The following is a 19,693-nucleotide window of genomic DNA, read 5'->3' as shown; positions in this document are numbered from 1 at the left end:
AGAAGTTTGGATGGGGGAACCTTGCTTACTCTACCTGGAGGAGCACGTCTGAGATTGTTATAGGAGTGTCTGTCTTGGATAGAGAACTGTCTCCCTTTCACTTCTAGGGATTGGCAAAATTTCGAATTCCAGGGCCCATCCCAGAACTACGGAAAGGAACCTCCTGGTCACAGAATCTGCATTTCTACCCACTTCTCCAGAGGCAAACAAATTTACCAGGCGAGGCGGGGAGAGTGGTGACGGCGATCGCCCAAGCACCGCCGCCTTTGGCCTTCAGGGGGCGGCCGAGGGACCGGGCGGTCACGGCGGCTGCGCAAGCCCTCCCCTCGCCGGGCCGCCAGCCGGATCCGCGCGGCTCAGCTGACAGTTCCAAACACGGAAGAGGCGGTGCTGAGCGCTAGTTGAGCCGGGCGTCTCCAGGCCGGGGCGGCGGTGGCGGTGAGCGGACGAGGGCTAGGGCGGAGGGCGGAACTTTTGGGCCCGGCGCGGCGGGGTGGCCTGAAGCGACGGTGTGGACCGAGCTCCGGGCGCGCGAGGCAGAGAAGAACGGCCGGGCCGGGACTGCTCAGTGGGCCTGAGCCTCCCAGACCTGGGACAGGGCGTCCCCAGCCCGGTCCGGCTAAGATCCCAACCCTCTTCCCACCCGGGGCGCTCAGAGGAGGAAGGGGAAGGCCCAGGCCCTGTTGGTTCGGGACACCTGGGTCTCGCTCACACCTCACGTTCTTGCAGCGTCCTCTGTGTCCGAGCGCCGGGGCAGGTAGCGAGGCTGGGGCCTGCCCCCGGGTTGTAGGTGAGTCGTACCAACAACGACTCAGCACCCCGGGTGGTGAGCGGTGGGGACACACTCGGCGGCGTGCTCATTCCGGAGCCAGGGCTGACCCCAGCTCGACACTTTGCACGGTGTGGCCTGGGAGAATGAGGAGGATTTTCGCAGGCCGAAGGGAAACCCGGCGGAGGAGGGCTTCCCTCGCTGGTGTAGCAGTTTCCGTTTGCCGAGACTAATAGTAAACTTAATATCTGTCGGGTGGCGCGGGGGTTCGTCTCGTTCCTGGGTTACAGATGAAGAAACAGTGGTCTGAACCCAGATTTAGTTACATATTAGCTTTGTGACCTTGGTCCGGAAACGGACTTAAACTGTCATTTTTCTCATCCGTGTAATGCAAATAGAGGACTTGCTGCGTGGGGCTGTGGGAATCTGCCAGGAGTTAATGCATTTAAAGTGCTTAGCACAATGCCTGACACACGGTAAGAACTCAGTGTTACTTTTCTCGGTGTTATTGTGACTCCTGCTTCTAGTGGGCTGTAGCAAAGCAGTCACTGAACCTTAGAATTCTGGTCCCCCTTTTCAGCACGCTGCATCTTAAACCAGTTCAGTTACATATTTGTCTCCATTGTCAAACGCAAGGCACTGCTAGATGCTGAGAGCAACACACTGATGCAAAAGACTTGAAACTTGCCCTTAAGGAGCTAATGTGGCCTGAAAGTGTAAGTTCATAAACTATTGTAATGCAAAGTGGGATGTGATAATGTCATAGAAAAGTTACCGTAAAAAAAAAAAGTTTGTTGGATTTTTAAAGAAAGACAGGACATCTAATTGAAAATTTCTACATATAATAGGGTCTTTGGAGATGAGTCTTGAAAGCTGAGTGGATAGAATGAAAATGAAATGTAGGTCTGTCATGTGAATTAAGGCACTGGGACCTGGTGGCAGCTTCAGAAGCTGGGGTTTGTGCGGTAGGTTTTGAGGAGCTGTGGATGGGAAACTCTGGTTGAAGTAGAGCTTCTTAATCCTAGCTGCCCATTAGAATCACCTGGAGAGCTTGGGCAACTACTGATGCTTGATTTAATTGCTTGATTTAATGGCCTGGGTATTGAGATTTTAAAAAGCAGCTCCCCAGGTGATTCCCATGTGCAGACAAGATGGAGAAGAGTAACCTAAAACCTGAATCATTATAAAATCATCTCTCACCCCATTTACAAATGTTTACACTGGAAGAAACAAACTTAATTGTTCAGCATTAAATAAGGTAATGTGTAAGGACCTAATACAATATGTAATAGGCGCTCAATGAATGTAAATTGATTGTGACTTTCATTCTTAGTTTATTTGGGAGTCACACATCTGAGAATTTGGTTTCAGAATTACCGTTTCTTATAGGATTTTTACATAAAATTTCAGAGTGTTCTTAGGATTCTCCATAACCCATTTATCGACCACCCTCCACTTCCATTTACTCCCAGTTGAGAAGTCTGGCTCTAAAATTTTCAAAGTAGAACTTGAAAGTGTGTGTATATGTGTACCTTTGCACGCTTTTGTTCTGTTTTTAAATATCTTGCTGTCACACTTAAATTGACCTAATGTTGAGTGTCCCTAGCAGGATTAATTTCATAGCAGGTAAGAGGAAGAACTGGAGGGGGATAGAAAATGAAAGAATAGAAGAAGCGAAAGAAGAAGGGAGAAACAAAAACAAAACAAATCCAAGAAGATGCTTAGATGTTTATTATGAGACATGGTGTGCTCAACTCTGATATGATGTTGGTATTCCACCTTGACTCCTCCCAGGGGGTGAGGGCAGTCAGATAAGGCTTCTCACACTGCTGGGGCCTTGCAAACACTCCTTTAACCACATGGCTCTGTTAGGCTGTCCTAAAGAAAGTAATAGGCAGCTGTAGATTGATTGACTATATGTTAGGATGTGTTTGACTTAGCTGGTAATAATGGAAATTTGGAATTAAAATTTGGTGAGGGTCCTGACACCATCTTCTGGGTTTTTTTGTTTTTGTTTTTTTTTCTGCAGATGGCAGGATTTTTATAGTATATCTAGCATGAGTTCCAGATCTTGGCATTTTATCCAGCTTCGACACTCTTATCTCCACCTCCTGGAGAATAAATGGGATTTGCATGAATTCCACATTCTGAATTGAAAGACAGACTGCATTGCTAATAGCCTTTTCTTCTGATTGTTAATAACAGGTACTAACTCACCTCAACTAGAATATGTTAGTGTGTTCTGTTTGGGATGGGAATGTAGCTTAAGCAGAACCATGATGATCTGGGGAAAAAAAAAAAAAAACAATTTTTTAAATGGAATCATTTTAAATGAATTTGTTCAAATTTTGAAGTGTCATCTTTTTTTTAAATGGAATCATTTTAAATGAATTTGTTCAAATTTTGAAGTGTCACCTTTTATAATGTCCTAACTTTGCAATTGTGTATGCTTAAATTAAAAAATGTTAGTCAAGAGGGGGCATTTGCAAATCCAGTTATAGTCCAGTATTTTAATTGACAGAATGGTAATTTTTTGTTTTAATAAAGTAATTTTCGCAGATACTCATTACATATTTTTTCACATTTAAATTATCTGAAATTGTGGTGCATCTTTCAGTTGCTACAATTAAAAAGTATCGATTTTACATTTTAATTATAGCATATTTTCATTCTCAGTTTCACCTGAAATAATGGTAGATCTTAAAATTATTTTTAATAAGTCTGGTGGTATTTTAAAAGTTTAATGTTAGGGGCACCTGAGCATCTGACTCTTGATAACAGCTCAGGTCGTCATCTCCTGGTGAGTGAGATTGAGCTCCCTGTTGGGCTCTGCACTGACAGTGTGGAGCCTGCGTGGGATTCTCTCTCTCCCTCTCTCTGCCCCTCCCCCACTTGGGCACGTGTGTGCTCTCTGTCTCTCAAAATAAATAAACATTAAAAAATATAAAAATTTGATGTTATTTTGCTGCTTCCTCAGTTATCTAACCCTCTTATATAGTATCTGTCCCTGTAGCATTCTCTAGAACAGGGTGTTCTGAACTGGGAGCCATCCCCCACTGCACCCCTGGGGGGCACATTTGACTATGTTGAGGGGGAAGCACACTGTTGGCATATTGTAGGTTGAAGCTGGGGGGCGCCTGGGTCGCTCAGTTGGTTAACTGTCTGACTTCAGCTCAGGTCATGATCTCGTGGTTTGTGGGTTTGAGCCCTGTGTTGGGCTCTGCTGATAGCTCAGAGCCTGGAGTCTCTGCTTCAGATGCTGTGTCTCCCCCTCTCTCTGCCCCTTCCATGCTCATGCTCTGTCTCTCTCTGTCTCTTAATAATAAATAAACATTTGGGGCGCCTGGGTGGCGCAGTCGGTTAAGCGTCCGACTTCAGCCAGGTCACGATCTCGCGGTCTGTGAGTTCGAGCCCCGCGTCAGGCTCTGGGCTGATGGCTCGGAGCCTGGAGCCTGTTTCCGATTCTGTGTCTCCCTCTCTCTCTGCCCCTCCCCCGTTCATGCTCTGTCTCTCTCTGTCCCAAAAATAAATTAAAAACATTGAAAAAAAAAAAAAAAAATAATAAATAAACATTAAAGAAAAATTTAGTAGATTGAAGCCAGGGATGCTGGTACATATCCTGTAAGGCTCAGGATAGCCTCCTACTACAAAGAATTGTTTGTTCCAAAAGGTTAGTAGTACCGAGGTTGAAGAAAACCTGCCCTAGAGACTTTTAGGGATTTAGAAAATTCATTTAGGGGTGCCTGAATGGCTTGGTTGGAGCAATTTATGGTTCTTGATCTCGGAGTTGCTACTTCAAGCCCCACGTTGGGTGTAGAGATTACTTAAATAAATAAAACTTAAAAAAAATAATAATTCATTTGTTTTTAGTAAGTATATTACCTATACTTTGACTTTTTTTTTTTTTTTTTTAAGAGTGTGAGCAGAGGAGGGGCCGAGGGAGAGAGAGAATCTCAAAAGCAAGCTCCATGCTTAGTACAGGGCTTGATCCCATGACCCTGGGATCATGACCTGAGCCTAAATCAAGAGTCAGACACTCAGCCGACTAAGCCCCCCAGGGGTCCCTACTTTGACTAATTTTGTGAGCAAGGCAATTTGCTAGGATTGGTGGACAAGTCAGAATAATTTGAAAATTTTTAAAAAATTTTTAGATCATACCTTTTTTCCCTAAATTTCTGATGTCTGTTACAGTCAGCACTTAGAAGCACCACAATCATCATTTTTTAAAAAGCTGTTACTATTGCAAAGGTACTGGAGTATTAGATGTGTCTATCACTTTTAGTTGAGCAGAAGATTGATAGTATTGGTTAATTCTTTGCAGTTTTTTGGGTGCAACTTTAACTTTTTTTGGGGGGTGAGGGTGGGGATTGCCCCTAGATTTTTCCAAACTCTCTGCCTTTTCTATTCTTAACTGATTTGGATTAACTTAACTTCAGCTCCAGAAAATTAAATGTCGTCAGAAGACCGAGAAGCTCAGGAGGATGAGTTGCTGGCCCTGGCGAGTATTTACGATGGAGATGAATTTAGGAAAGCAGAGTCTGTCCAAGGTGGAGAAACCAGGATCTATTTGGACTTGCCGCAGAATTTCAAGATATTCGTGAGCGGTTAGTTAATAATACTCTCTTAAACAGATTTTTCTAAATAAAAGTTATTCTCAATTTCTTAGTGTACCCTAAATTATTTACCATCTTGTGTTTATAGGCATTGGTGATAGATGGTAGTATTACAGATTTAATGCATGTTCCTGTTTTAATTGAAAATTGGACTGAGGGTGCATAGTTTTCAATTTGATTTGCCTTTTGACCACTGAATTGGGATATTATCCCGCATATTTCATGCATCCTAATCTTCTAACTAGCAGTTTATCAGCTATGAGTCATTAGTTGTTAAACAGGAATAATAAAAGAGAAAATGACATCATGTACATGAAAACGCTTGGAAAGTTTTAAAGTACCATGGTGGTTGTCAATACTATTTGGTTTCCAGAATCATTTCAACTACCATAAGCCTGTGACGTGCTGTTACTCTGTGACCTTTTGCTTCAGAAAAAAAACACACACAAAAATAAAAAATTGCTGCTTTTGATACAGACGTTCACAGAAGACTTTGATGCACACTTTCTCAAAATGTTTCTACTATAAAGGCCTTGAGTAAAGAAAGTAAGTGTAATAATCTAAAATGAAACTTCGTGAGAGTGTTGTGTGCTGTATCTTGCCCTCGAGCCTGAGATCGTTGTGTTGGCACAAATTGTCCCAACTATGATTCATGGGAAGTTGGCACATGCTGGTCTAAGTAGGTCATAGCTCTTGGATAGAAATAAAAATCCTTTTCTCTAGATAGTGTCTTTAATCATCTACTGTAAACAACAAAAGAAAACATTGTGTATTACTTACTAGTGTTAGGAATTGTACTCACAAGTATGTACAAGAGTAAGTTATGTGTCTTCCTTAGAAATGTCATGGTGCTTAGATTTTTCAGGGGCTTATAAGATTTTTTTTTCTTTTTTTTAAAGGTGGTGGCTATGAAGTTATAATTAGGAAATAGAAGGTGCTTTGGGGGAGGGTTTTTATCCCCTCCGCTAAAGCGTTAGTCTTTCTTGAGCACCTGCTCAATAGTAATGGACACTCAAGTGTTGACCGACTGATTCTTTCTAATTTTTGTTTTTGGTTCAGGCAATTCAAATGAGTGTCTCCAGAATAGTGGCTTTGAATACACCATTTGCTTTCTGCCTCCACTTGTGCTGAACTTTGAACTGCCACCAGATTATCCATCCTCCTCCCCACCTTCATTCACACTTAGTGGCAAATGGCTGTCACCAACTCAGGTTAGACCCGAAACTTAATTTCTCCTATCCATTTTTAGAAAGTTAAAAAATCATCTTTAATTGAAGACTACTACCTTGATGATCTTGAATTCAGTGCATGAAGAACAAATGGCTTTGATTTTGTAATTTTTTCCCCTTGCCTTCATGAAACCTAATGTTAATGAATTGAAAGTGGTGTTTTAGAAAGGAACGGCAGTAATTAGGATGACTGATCATTGTGAATTGCAGTATGAGTAATTTTTAATCAAGTATATATATTTTTTCTTCTCTTGCTATTTTTCCCATCTAATCTGTATTGTAATAGAGACTATAAGGTCCTTCTCGTTTTCCTTAGATGTTGGTATGCCTTTTTTTTCTTAGTTTCTTATCCATTCCTTAAATCAAAGATTTAACTGTAATTAGGAGGGCTAAAGTTGTGCTGATGTAGTTACAATAAACAAATTAGCTACGTAAACAGAATAAGTGCTTTTATTTCTAGAGATCTGTATGTTAATAACAAATAATTGTTGACTGGTCTCACATGGATGTAAATACACACAACTAGAAATGTGTATGTATCTCCAATGTCACGAAGAGGTCTCCTATCTCTTCCTGTACCTTCTATCTCACGAAGGTTTGAGACCTTATATTACGAACCTTGTATTATGAAGCCTTCCTTTCCTCCGGCTTATATATCCTTTTCAAGTAATAACCTTGACTCTTGATTGAGACATAAGTATGACTTGAAGCTAATATAAAGCCCTCTGAGATAGATAATGGATCAATAGCAGCTACTTTTCTACAAGTCGTGATGAAGATTGATAGGCTGATGTATATTAAGACAAAAGCTGTCAGAGTTCCTTGACCTCAAGGAACAGCTTGTCAGTTTTTCCTGTTTGATCATGGAGTTTTTATTCCACCCCACTGACTAGTCTAATCTTTGAGTGCTTTTGTAAAATTGAGCTTATGGTTTAAAAACAAAATTAAATTTTACAGAAGGATAATACATGTAGAATAGAAAGGAGTATTATTACCTTACATTCTGATATCTGGGCCAGAGGCAATACATGCAAGACAGTGGATTATTTGCCCAAGAATGTCAAGGCTGTTTGACATTTAGATCACTGAAAGCTGACTGAATTATTTAGATATTTATAATCACATTTCTCCAGAGAGCTTTTGATACTTTGTATCCATGCCTGTGTGCACACACTCACACACAAGCACAGAACAAGGACAGATAAACTGAGCGCATGGCTGCAGTTTCAGATTCCAGCCAAGTAGCATCTCCTTACTGCTGGCTTTTGGGAGTGTGGGGAGAGGAGGGTTGTTTGTTATTTTATGTGTTACAGCTGAAATAACAGTAGGATTCCCTGTCAGATAAATTGTTATGCGTATAATTGATCTTTTAATTGGCCTTGTATTCCTTCTTGGTTCAATTCTTGTTGGTTGCTGGGCCCTGCTTCCTTGACATTGTGAATGTCACCTGTTGATAGTGAAGTTGACACATGGTCCTGTCTGTCACTGGATTGGGGTTGGTAGAAGGGAAGTGGGTTTAACCTCATAGTATTTTCCATTATGCCTCCCCTGATATATATACATACACATACACATACACATACACAGTCTCTCTCTTATTCTTTCCTCCTTACATTTATGTGTACCCCAGCTGCCCCTTTTGAGAAGGGGTGGAGAAAAAAAGAGGATTGAGAATGGTTCTTCATTGGACTTGGTGGCCCAAATAGCACTCAGAGTTTCCCTTTTCGTATTTAGTACATTTTACACATTTCAGCAGGTTTCTCAAAAGTATGATTGATCTTATAAGCATATTCATGTACATGTGAAAAAGCATTTTGAACGGTATTTAACATCCTAAGTTTTCAAGTTCAGGAAGTGTTTAAGTTCTTGCTTATATAGGGTTTAGTGAATGGCACTGTGCAGAGCAAGGAACAGAAAATGTGGTCCTTTTTCACTTGTTATTTAAATTTACAAAATTTGTCTGCATCTGGAAGGCTTATTTTTTTGTGTTTAGCTAAAAAGAAAAGCTGCTTATAATTCCTGAGCTCTACTTACCAATATTTTACATTTCTAATGGAAAATCCTCTTACATTTGCCTTTCAAATTGAACACACCACCTTTAAAGAGGAAAAGTCGAAGTAGTTTAAATTTGGTTGCTCAGCTTAGAGAGTGTGAGCTTTCCCTATGGCAGCCGAATCATGTTGAGGGCTTATAATCGTGTCCAGGTTCCATAGCATTCTGTGTCCCTTCGTTAACCAGGATCTGGTGTAAGCTCAGATTGCTTAGTTAAAACCAGCTTATAAATCTGAATAACAAGGATTCTGAGGTTGGATTCTGTTAGTGACTCTTTCTCTTGAGTTGGCTGTTTGATAGGACTGAAAGCTAGAATTAAAAACTTGGACGATATTTTTAAACTGCCCTCTTTCTATTATGCAGGGTACCTACAGGGCTAGGACTCCAAAGGAATAGAAATAGTTCATTTTAAAATTAGCTCTCTTTCTCCTACATGAGATATGTAGCAACACTAAAACAAAGAAGAAATAAAGAATCGAAAACTTCTCCACCTCAGTGGCCCCTATGTAAACCTGTGCCCTTCACAGCCTTGCCATGTCTCTTGTTTTCATGGTACTTCTTTTAGTTTTTGACTTTGTTTTCTGCTGTGACTCACATTGTTGGATAGTTTAAGAATATAAGAATATTCTTACTCTCTTTCCAGCACAGTTTATCACAGCAGTAAAACAAACAAACAAAAAACATGTTTGGAATTGTAAGGGCCTAACTTAGAGGTTAAAAAGATTTCAAGAGAAATGAGGAGTTGACAGTATCCTCCTCTTTCCAAACTCACCAGCACCCTCGTGTGTTTCCTCCTAGCTGTCTGCTCTTTGCAAGCACTTAGACAACCTGTGGGAAGAACACCGTGGCAGCGTGGTCCTGTTCGCTTGGATGCAGTTTCTTAAGGAAGAGACCTTAGCATACCTGAATATTGTCTCTCCTTTTGAGCTCAAGATGGGTTCTCAGAAAAAGGTGCAGAGAAGGATGGCTCAAGCCTCCCCCAGCACAGAGCTAGCTTTTGGAGGAGCTGCTGGATCCGATGTTGACCAAGAGGAAGTTGTGGATGAGCGAGCGGTGCAGGATGTGGAATCGCTGTCGAGTCTGATCCAGGAAATCTTGGACTTCGATCAATCTCAGCAGATTAAATGCTTTAACAGTAAATTGTTCCTGTGCAATATCTGTTTCTGTGAGAAGCTGGGTAGCGAATGCATGTACTTCCTGGAGTGCAGGCACGTGTACTGCAAAGCCTGTCTAAAGGACTACTTTGAAATCCAGATCAGAGATGGCCAAGTTCAGTGCCTCAACTGCCCAGAACCCAAGTGCCCTTCGGTGGCCACTCCTGGTCAGGTAATCCTCTACTCTCTTCAAAGCTGCCTCCCGTTTCTCTTTCCCAAAGGGAGATGTTTTCTCAGGATTTTCCTTGCTAGGGCTCATCAGGCCAGGCTGAGGCCTTGGAGCCAGCCCACAAATAGTTTCACTCTATCCATCAAGAATGCTGGGGTCTTATTGTTGAAGCCAGTGTAAATGCTTCCTTTGCTGGACTTGGAATGGGCAGTTCTTGGCAGAGATGAGTGTTAGAAAAGTAATTATAAAGTGTTCTGGTGATTTACTTTGTTTATCTGCTGGGATCCCATCAACCCTGGAGAATCACTAGCCTGCCTTTGTGTGAGGTTTGGATCTGAAGAGCATATCCTTGGAATGGGTAACAATCAGGGACAGGGTACTTGGCTTGACTCTTTTTTTTAAATCAACTTTGTTAAGCCATCACTATACCCATTTTTTGTTTTTTAATGTTTATTCACTTTTGAGAGAGACAGAGACAGAGCTTGAGCAGGGGAGGGGCAGAGAGAGAGGGAGACACAGAATCCGAAGCAGGCTCCAGGTTCTGAGCTGTCAGCACAGAGCCCAGCGTGGGGCTCAAACTCACAGACCACCGTGAGATGATGACCTGAGCCGAAGTGAGACGTGCAACTGACTGAGCCACCCAGGCGCCCCCACTATACTCATTTAAAGTGTACGTTGGCTCAGCTTTCACACATGTGTAGACCCATATAACTACCACCTCAGTCAGGGTCTAGACTTGTCACATTTGGTTTGATTTTGAAGTGAGATAGAGTGTTTTGATTCATGTGAACTTAGCACCGGCATTTTAAGGATCTCCCCAGAATCAGAACCATTTGGGCATCATTAAACTTGCGTGGTTTATTTTTCCCTCCAGGTCAAAGAGCTAGTGGAAACAGAGTTATTTGCCCGCTATGACCGCCTTCTCCTCCAGTCCACCTTGGACTTGATGGCAGATGTGGTGTATTGTCCCCGCCCCTGCTGCCAGTTGCCTGTGATGCAGGAGCCCGGTTGCACCATGGGCATCTGCTCTAGTTGCAATTTTGCCTTCTGTACCTTGTGCAGATTGACTTACCACGGGGTCTCTCCATGTAAGGTAACTGCTGGTAAGTGTTAACTGTGTCAACTCAGTCCTCCTATCCTCTATGCCACCGGCCCCCCCCCCCCCCCCCCCCCCCCCCCCGCCAAAAAAAAATCCTTATCACTTCAGTCCTTCCATTTGGAAGTGTTCCTTCAACAGATATTTTTGTTTCAGTTACTGTCCTAGGCTCTGGGGTATCGTAGTGACCAAATACCCTCATGGAACTTATATTTTAATGGGTAGGCAAACAGAACAATAATGATATTAGATGGTTATAAGTGCTATGGAGGAAAAAAAATAAAGCAGGAACAGAATATGAAGTGGCTTGAGGTTTTATACTTAGGGAAACCAGGGGAAGGCCTCTCTGGCAAAGCGGTTTGAGTAAAGACTTGAAGAAGGAACTAAGGAAACGGCCATGCAGATACCAGGGGACCATTACAGAAAAGGAATGGCAAGGTCATTTCTATCTATGAACGTGGAATAATGTAGCTCCTAGTTGGCAAGTGCAGACCATCTTAGCTGCCACTCTTGTTTCCATGGCACATACATCTGATCAGTCATCAAGTTCTTTGTCACTGAGCCCAGGAAAGTCTCAGAATCTTCCTCAACACATAACGCTTCAGAAAGCCACCATTTATTAAAGTGGACACAGGAAGTGGAACCTGTTTGCTAATTCTGATCTAAATAAGGATTGAGAAATCAGGCGTTGACCTCAGTTTGACTGGACTTTGATGGCTTAGTCTTTCTCAGACTAACAGGGATAATGATAATAGCTACTATTCAGAGGGCTATTGTCAGGATAAAATAAACTATTGTAGTGCTCCTCGAAGTTGGTATTGTTGTTAAACTGGTCCGTGACAAGATAAATAAATTGAGAGGTCTAGAAAGGTACAGTGATTTCACAGAGTAATTTTATGTCCGATCTAATAAAAATTTAAGCTTAGGTTTTTTTGTCTTATTATTTGTCTAATAATTCATTTGATTGTATTTTGTGAAAATACTGGTCCTTGGCAGAGTGGTGGGGGAAATACTGGTTCTTCAACATAGTTTGGGAATGACGAGCTAATATGTGTAAAATGCAAAATGGTAACCATTAATGCCATTATTACTGTGGTTCCTAATTGCTATCGTAAACAGAGTGTCAGTATCTCCAAGAAAGTAACCCTAAGGGGAGAATGAGTGAATACTTCCAGTTTGCCTAGAGCAGAGTATTATAGTAGATATGGGCAGATGGGATGGAGACTTCACCAGAGTATAATAGAAGCCTTTGCTTTAGACTTGTATAACCTTATCACTGAGGAGCTGAGGTGTGTTTCAGGTGTTTCATAACATTTGTGGAAGAAATCAAAGGGGCTTGGGGGCTTCAGCAAAATTAAGAATCCCTTTCTGTATCTATTCATGCCTGTATATCTATATATCGGATAGTACTATATAAAATACATAAAATACTAACAATTATTTTGAGAACTTTAGTGCAATAATCTTTGCTCTTAAGATATCTGGGAACAAAAAAGTGCTTTGAATTTTTAGAGGGATAAAAATGACAGGATAAAAAGATACAGGTCTGCAGCTTCTAAGTAGAGGTGATGGAGCCATGGGAATGTACGATACAGAGAGAGAAAGCTTCCCCAAAAGATTCACTACATAAAAAGACCTCTAATGAGTATGAGGAAAATAAACTAATAAAATAATTATAACGTTATTGAGAGAGGTTTTCAATGAAAATGTTGAAAAACTAAGGTAATAGAATGTGAACAAAAGCCTTTGTCTGCAAGTAAAGCCTTTGGGACTGGCTGCCTGTTACATTTGAGTTAAGTGCTAGAGCTGTGCAGCCAGAGAGAAGAATATCAAGGGGAAACGTTGACAGGAGGGACTTTGCAGTACCTGTGGGTGGCAAGTTTTATTTGTTGACTTTTGTTGTATACAGAATCGAAGAGTCTTAGCTCTTAAGCCAAAGATACTTTTGTTTATTTGGTAGGCCTTGTTATTATCAAAGGGTGAATGATGCTGACTTCATGGAAAATGAGTGTGTGTTTCAACCTTTGTGTCTTTTAGCTAAGTCATTCTTTAACAGTATGCCGCTGGTTGCACAAACATGTCAACATTATTAACTCAAAGTCAACGAGAAAGATGGCCTCTTATTCTAATACCTTGAGCAAGTCCAACTTCTCTAGCTGGAGGATTCTTCTATGTTCTTTGTTATTTGTACATGTGTCATTTTTACCTAGTTATAACCTAAAATATGCCCTTTTCTGGATTCTGTAATGAGTATTTTAGTTGAGTTGTAGCCATCTCATTTATAAGTTTTTTTTTTTTAATTTTTTTTTAACGTTTATTCATTTTTGAGACAGAGAGAGACAGAGCATGAACGGGGGAGGGTCAGAGAGAGGGAGACACAGAATCTGAAACAGGCTCCAGGCTCTGAGCTGTCAGCACAGAGCCTGACGCGGGGCTCGAACTCACGGACCGCGAGCTCATGACCTGAGCTGAAGTCGGCCGCTTAACCGACTGAGCCACCCAGGCGCCCCTCATTTATAAGTTTTTAATAACTAAAAATGATGTCATTAACTGGCCCTTTCACTTGTGGTTATTCCCTTGGACTTTAATTTGTTTGCCATTGTTACATGCATCTCTGTGCATATAACTTCATTTTGGATTATTTCCTTATGATTAAAGTCCCAGTAATAACATTATTGAATAATCAAAGGGTTATGACCATTTTTAAATGGTTTTTAGTCAGCTTTGCAAAGTTGTATAAAAGTTAATTTTCCATTTCACTTTCCAGAGAAATTAATAGACCTACGAAATGAGTACCTGCAAGCAGATGAGGCCAATAAAAGATTTTTGGAACAGAGGTATGGCAAGAGGGTGATTCAGAAGGCGCTGGAAGAGATGGAAAGTAAGGAATGGCTAGAAAAGAACTCAAAGAGCTGCCCATGTTGTGGGACTCCCATAGAGGTAAAGGTTCGGGACAGACTTGGCAGACAGATTTGCAAGCTCGTTACGATTGCCTGAAGAAGCCCATTGTTTATGACTAGGGAAACATATTTATCAAACCTTACTTGGAACATGCAAATTCACTACTAAATATTGATCTTAAGTGGCTGTAGACTTCCTTTTCAAAATGCTTTCACAAAGTGAAAATTATTCTCACATTGTTTCACATCAAAATGGAATGGGTTATGGCGAAGCCACAGTAGAGCTACAATAAACTCTTACCTCATCTCCAGGATATAAAAACTCACGCCTGGCTTCTTAGAACTAATTATCCGGGAATTTAACACACCTGCGTACGAAGTAAACACTTAGGAAACGACATTTTCCTATTAACTTGAGCCAAAATAGACATTTAAATGTATTGCTTCTTGACACAATCTTAATGTTTTAAAATCAGAATTTATCTTTGCATTTGGTTCTCCCATTCTGATCCATTATACCTGAACTGAACCTGGTGGTGATTTTCCAGTTATTCCACTAAGGAAACTGGCATTCTGTTGAACCACTTCAGACATGCCTCAGCCCTCTGTTAGAGTCGAGGACTTGATACCAAATGTTTACTTAGATTAAACTACACGTTCCATGTATAATATACACATTTGGTTTGTATCTCCTGTTGAACAGAAAAGTTTTGCTAAGTATCTAGTTGTAGGTACACCTGCTGAATATTTTCTATATTCTACTTGTAATGTGTAATAGTTACAGCATGTTCCCTGTGTATTTAAACCCTGCACGGGGTAAAAGGAGAAGTTGAGGAGGACATTGTACTGAATCTTTTTGGCATGTGCTTTCCTCTTGCTTTAATAGCCCTGGTATTTTTCTCTTTCCATCCTTCCCACCAGAAATTAGATGGTTGTAACAAGATGACATGTACTGGATGTATGCAATATTTCTGTTGGATTTGCATGGGTTCTCTCTCTAGAGCAAACCCTTATAAACATTTCACTGATCCTGCTTCCCCGTGTTTTAATCGGTATGTATACATAATCCTGTAGTCTCAGAAACAGATTTTGGACCATTTTTCGTAGAGAATTCTCTTATATATTTTCTCACATATATGGACTTCTATATTGTGAGTTTATGTTGAAAATATGCCACTGGGAAATTTTATTTTTTATCCTCCTCAGTGAAAAATTTCAAACATAAATAAAAGTTGAAAGACTATGGTTAATAGGATATCTTCTACCAAAATGAACAATTGATAGTATTTTGCCGTATTTATTTTCTAATACTTGACTCTAAGTTGGAGATAGGATACTTTATCTCTAAATACTTCCACATTATCACCTAAAATAAGAAAATTCTTCTATATAACATAGTACTTAAAGAAATTTAGTGATGGTGGCATATTATCTCCTAATAAACATATTTAAAACTTCCCAATGACTCCTAAAAATATCTTTTAAAGCTGTGTTATTGAGCCACAATATAATCAAATTCAAACATTTTATTTGGCTTTGTCTTTATAGTCTCTTAATAGAGAAGAGTTTTTCCCACTTTTTTATTTTTTAAGTTTATTTATTTTTGAGAGAGAGCACACAAGCGGGAGAGGGATAGAGAGAGAGGGAGGGAGACACAGAATCTGAAGCAGGCTCTAGATTCTGAGCTGTCAGCACAGAGCCCAACTTGAGGCTGGAATCCACAAACTGCGAGATCATGACCTGAGCCAAAGTCGGAGGCTTAACCAACTGAGCTACCCAGGGGCCCCTTCCACTTAAAAAAAAAAAAAAAAAAAAGTTAAAGATTTATTTATTTAGACAGTGTGCACGTGAGCAGGGGAGGGGCAGAAAGAGAAGGAAAGGGAATCCCAAGCAGGGTCCTCACTGTCAGTGCAGAGTCTGACATGGCGCTCAGAATCACCAACCTCAAGATCATGACCTGAGCCAAAATTAAGAGTTGGACACTTAACTGATTAAGCCATCCAGGTGGCCCTGCTCACCCTTTTTTGTTGGATGCATTGAGGAAAACATTGACATTTTAGAGAGTCCAGGCCACTTGTCCTATAGAACATCTTAGTCTCTAGAGTTTTCTTTCTCCATGTTGTCTTTTAGTTACTCTGTCCTCTCTCTTTCCTGTAGATTGGAAGTTAGGTCTAGACTGAGTTTGAATATATTTAGAGTTAACATTTTTGACAAGAATACTTGTGTACTTCATTTTATATCGCATTAGGTCCATAATGTCAGGCTCTCCCATTGTTAGTATGCTGCTCAGTTCTGTTGCTTGCTCCACTGTAATTGTAAGTTTTCTTGGCATGCCTGTGTGGCTCAGGGGTTAGGCGTCCGACTTCAGCTGAGGTCATGATCTCACAGTTCCTGAGGTTCCTGAGTTTGAGCCCCACATTGGGCTCTGCGCTGGTGCTGTGGAGCCTGCTTGGGAATCTTGCCTCTGTCTGCCCCTGCTATGCTCTCTCAAATATATTTTTAAAAAATGTAAGGTTTTGGTTTTTTTTGTGTGTGTGATTAGTAAGTAATATCTGGGGTGATGTCTTGGCACAGTGAAAATATCCTGTTTTTCAACAGCTATCATTTCAGTGTCAGTTTATGATCTTTCTTAAGAGGCATATGTATAGTACCTAAAATCATTGGTGTTACCTAACTGTAAGAAAAGTTGAAGAAACAGGTTCTCTCCGTGAACCATTGTAAATCTAGTGTTGAAAATTACATGAATTTTAGGTAACATTGGAAAGAAAAACGAGTTGGCAACTATAAAGCATTCTACCAGTGGAGAATGCAAGGGTGATGAGGCAGAGTAGAGTGACTCACGTGTAATAGAGTTACAGTGGTTTAGAAGAGTTCACCTTCTTCTGGATTGCCTGACTTCCCTAATCCTGGTTTATTCCATTTACTGTATACATTGAGTATCAGGTTTTTGATACCCATTTCCCCTTATTGTTAATCCTTGGCCTTAAAGAGTTTGTCTGGATCCGAAAAGGGCTATTCTTGTAAACTTTAAGACAGCTTGTTCAGAGGGACCCATATTTCAGCCCTCCCCAGTGTAGTGATTGAGAGAAAGGAAAAGCTGTTCAAAGATGTTATCAGAAGAGTGCAGAAGGTAATTTTGAGAGAAGGAAAGAGACTATATTTTTTCCAAGTGCATAAAAATGTACCTTATTTTATACTTCCAGGTTGTTCCATGCTGTGGATGTTAATGGAGATATTTGGGAAGATGAGATTGAAGACTAGTTAACTCCTGCTCAAGATAAGGAAATGGAATGGTTTACCCAAATCTTGTGTCAAGTACACAAAATAGTTTTGCAGGATATTTAGGGTACCATTTATGCACTCATCCTTTGTAGAAGATGTGGAAGAACAAGGTTTATATTTCCATGTGGTACTACTGATAAAGGCACATGCACACGTTTTTCAGTGTAACATAGAGAAAATTATAAGCCAAAGGTTCAATGAAAACTAGAGAATATTAAATACTACAGTGTGCCCGAAGCTCTGAATAGTTAAAAAGTAAATATTTATTTTCTTCCCCAAGCTTTAGGTGAAGAGAGGAGTCAAGAGTTAAAGTTATAGACCTTTTTATCTGAAAGCATCCCTCTAAGACATTATGGGGAAGTCCCCTCAGTACTGCTCCTTATGACTGGGGTAGGTAGAAAGAAGCCTTATTAAAATTGTACCAAGAGCCTGATCTCATTTACTCCAGGTCATGTTCCTTTCACCCTAAGTTTCTGCCAAGTGACTTGTCTTTGAGGAAGCCCTTTTACTCAGTAACTGATTGGATGACCCAGTGTCATTTTGATCTGCTTTTCCGAATAGAAATTTATAGATAATTTAAAAAATCTTTTTAATGCCAAAAACACTGTGGGCCAGCTGGTATTTATTAGTGGTGTATAGTTCACTGGTTTTGAGCCCAGTCTAGAATTTAATGATACTGGCTCAGAAGAATTTCAGTCCTATTCAGCTCTTCTGGGTGGTAGAGCCTAGATTCAAAATGACTTGTCTTTGCTACCCTTTGTTCTATGCTGTCTCCCTTCACTCATGCCCTACCTTGCATTAGTAAGGACAATTTTAATATTAACTCCAGCTCATATTTTTATTTATGCTGGAATAGGAGAAAGCCTAATATATTCCCAAGCTGAACAAGCTGCATTTTTTAAAATTACCTCTATTTTGAACTCCCCACCATTGTAGTTCGAGTCCTAATTTTCTGAATTCTTTTTAAAGGTCTTCTCTAATGAGCTATGGAAATTTGGCTTCCTACCCTTTTTTTGCAACAGCACTATTTTGGGGGATAATTTTGGCTTGATTCCTAGATCCCTGTTTCTGGATTTTGATGGCTTTTTGAAAAATTGTCTTTCCTTGTGGTTTGGTGAATGACTTGGTAGCAAAATGATTTTTTGAAAAAGAGGACAGAGGGATACAGCTGCAGCTGTGAACATGTTCTTTTTTCCCAACTTGTCATTGAAAATTGGGGAATCACTTTTAACCATTTTATGTGTGTGTATCCAGAGTCAGCAAAGACTGTTTCTGGATTGTCAATGAGGCTGCTTAATCTTAAAAATAAAAATAATTTAAAAATTGTCTTATAATTAGAGCAGAGTTGCTGCTGTTCTGTCTCCAAGGCAACTGATCACATTTTTAAAAAACTTGATGGCATGTAACACATATTCTTAAAGTGAACAGAAAAAAAGTCATGGAATAGCACCTGTTCTTTTATCCAGACTCGTGACTGAACTTAGGTTTTTAGGGCCCATATTTTGTTTCAACCATATGGTTCATGAGCTTTCGTTTTGCACATTTTATATAAGAACTAAAGTTAATTTCATATATATATATATATATATATATATATACACGTATATATATATACGTGTATATATATATATTTTTTTTTAAGCTTGTGTATTTTTTTTTTTTTTTTAACGTTTATTTATTTTTGAGACAGAGGGAGACAGAGCATGAATGGGGGAGGGTCAGAGAGAGGGAGACACAGAATCGGAAACAGGCTCCAGGCTCTGAGCTGTCAGCACAGAGCCCGACACGGGGCTCAAACCCACGGACCGTAAGATCATGACCTGAGCCGAAGTCGGCCGCTTAACCGACTGAGCCACCCAGGTGCCCCTTACTTGTGTATTTTTGAGAGGGGCAGAGAGAGAGGGGGAGAGAGAGAATCCCAAGTAGGCTCTGCACCATCATCATGGAGCCTGATGTGGGGCTCGAACCCATGAGACTGCGAGATCATGACCTGAGCCGAAATCAAGAGTTAGACACTTAACCTACTGAGCCATCCAGGTGCCCCAGAACTAAAGTTAATTTCTTAAAGAATAAGTTGAAAATAAAAAAAAAAAAAGAATAAGTTGAATATAATAAATGTAAATTAAAACACTTATACAGCATATACCTAAGAAGAGTGGCTCTGTGATGGAATGGGAATTCAGTTGAGATGTTTTCACTAGTAGCCACTCAGAAGTTCTTTAGTTCATGGACTAGTTGGTATTTGCTAGAGACTATTTTATTTTAGGGTTTTGCACATTATGTTGTTGATAAAGTGGAAGTAGGAAAGAAAGCTTTATAATGCACTTCTGTAAAAAATGGGAGGTTTCTCTTTACAATTTTAAAAAACACAGGTGGTTAGTCTTAGACTTGTTTGTTCATCTGAATGTTCCATCCTTTCTTCCTTAGGC

At 40.3% G+C, this 19,693-nt stretch overlaps 1 protein-coding gene across 10 annotated transcripts; it reads left to right on the top strand.

Moving 5' to 3' along the window:
• Nucleotides 1–325: 325 nt before the first annotated feature.
• RNF14 (ring finger protein 14) lies at nucleotides 326–18,601 on the top strand. Of its 10 annotated transcripts, XM_060635878.2 has the most exons (11): nucleotides 445–790; nucleotides 1,168–1,245; nucleotides 1,350–1,485; nucleotides 2,799–2,974; nucleotides 5,206–5,373; nucleotides 6,442–6,593; nucleotides 9,462–9,989; nucleotides 10,861–11,089; nucleotides 13,850–14,022; nucleotides 14,904–15,034; nucleotides 17,186–18,601. In XM_060635878.2, the coding sequence occupies exons 5-11, from the start codon at nucleotides 5,220–5,222 to the stop codon at nucleotides 17,241–17,243; spliced, it is 1,425 nt and encodes a 474-aa protein (XP_060491861.1). In that variant the 5' UTR covers nucleotides 445–790; nucleotides 1,168–1,245; nucleotides 1,350–1,485; nucleotides 2,799–2,974; nucleotides 5,206–5,219; the 3' UTR covers nucleotides 17,244–18,601. The 10 variants fall into 10 exon arrangements, with proteins under 10 accessions (XP_060491860.1, XP_060491864.1, XP_060491868.1 ...); XM_060635877.2 differs by lacking the exons at nucleotides 445–790; nucleotides 1,168–1,245 and adding an exon at nucleotides 326–438; XM_060635879.2 differs by lacking the exon at nucleotides 1,168–1,245.
• Nucleotides 18,602–19,693: the final 1,092 nt, after the last annotated feature.

Source organism: Panthera onca, chromosome A1, assembly GCF_046562875.1.
Source record: "Panthera onca isolate mPanOnc1 chromosome A1, mPanOnc1 haplotype 2, whole genome shotgun sequence".
Classification (NCBI taxonomy): domain Eukaryota; kingdom Metazoa; phylum Chordata; class Mammalia; order Carnivora; family Felidae; genus Panthera; species Panthera onca.
The sequence above is the reverse complement of the archived record's forward strand: the minus strand, read 5'-3'. Positions and strand labels throughout refer to the sequence as shown.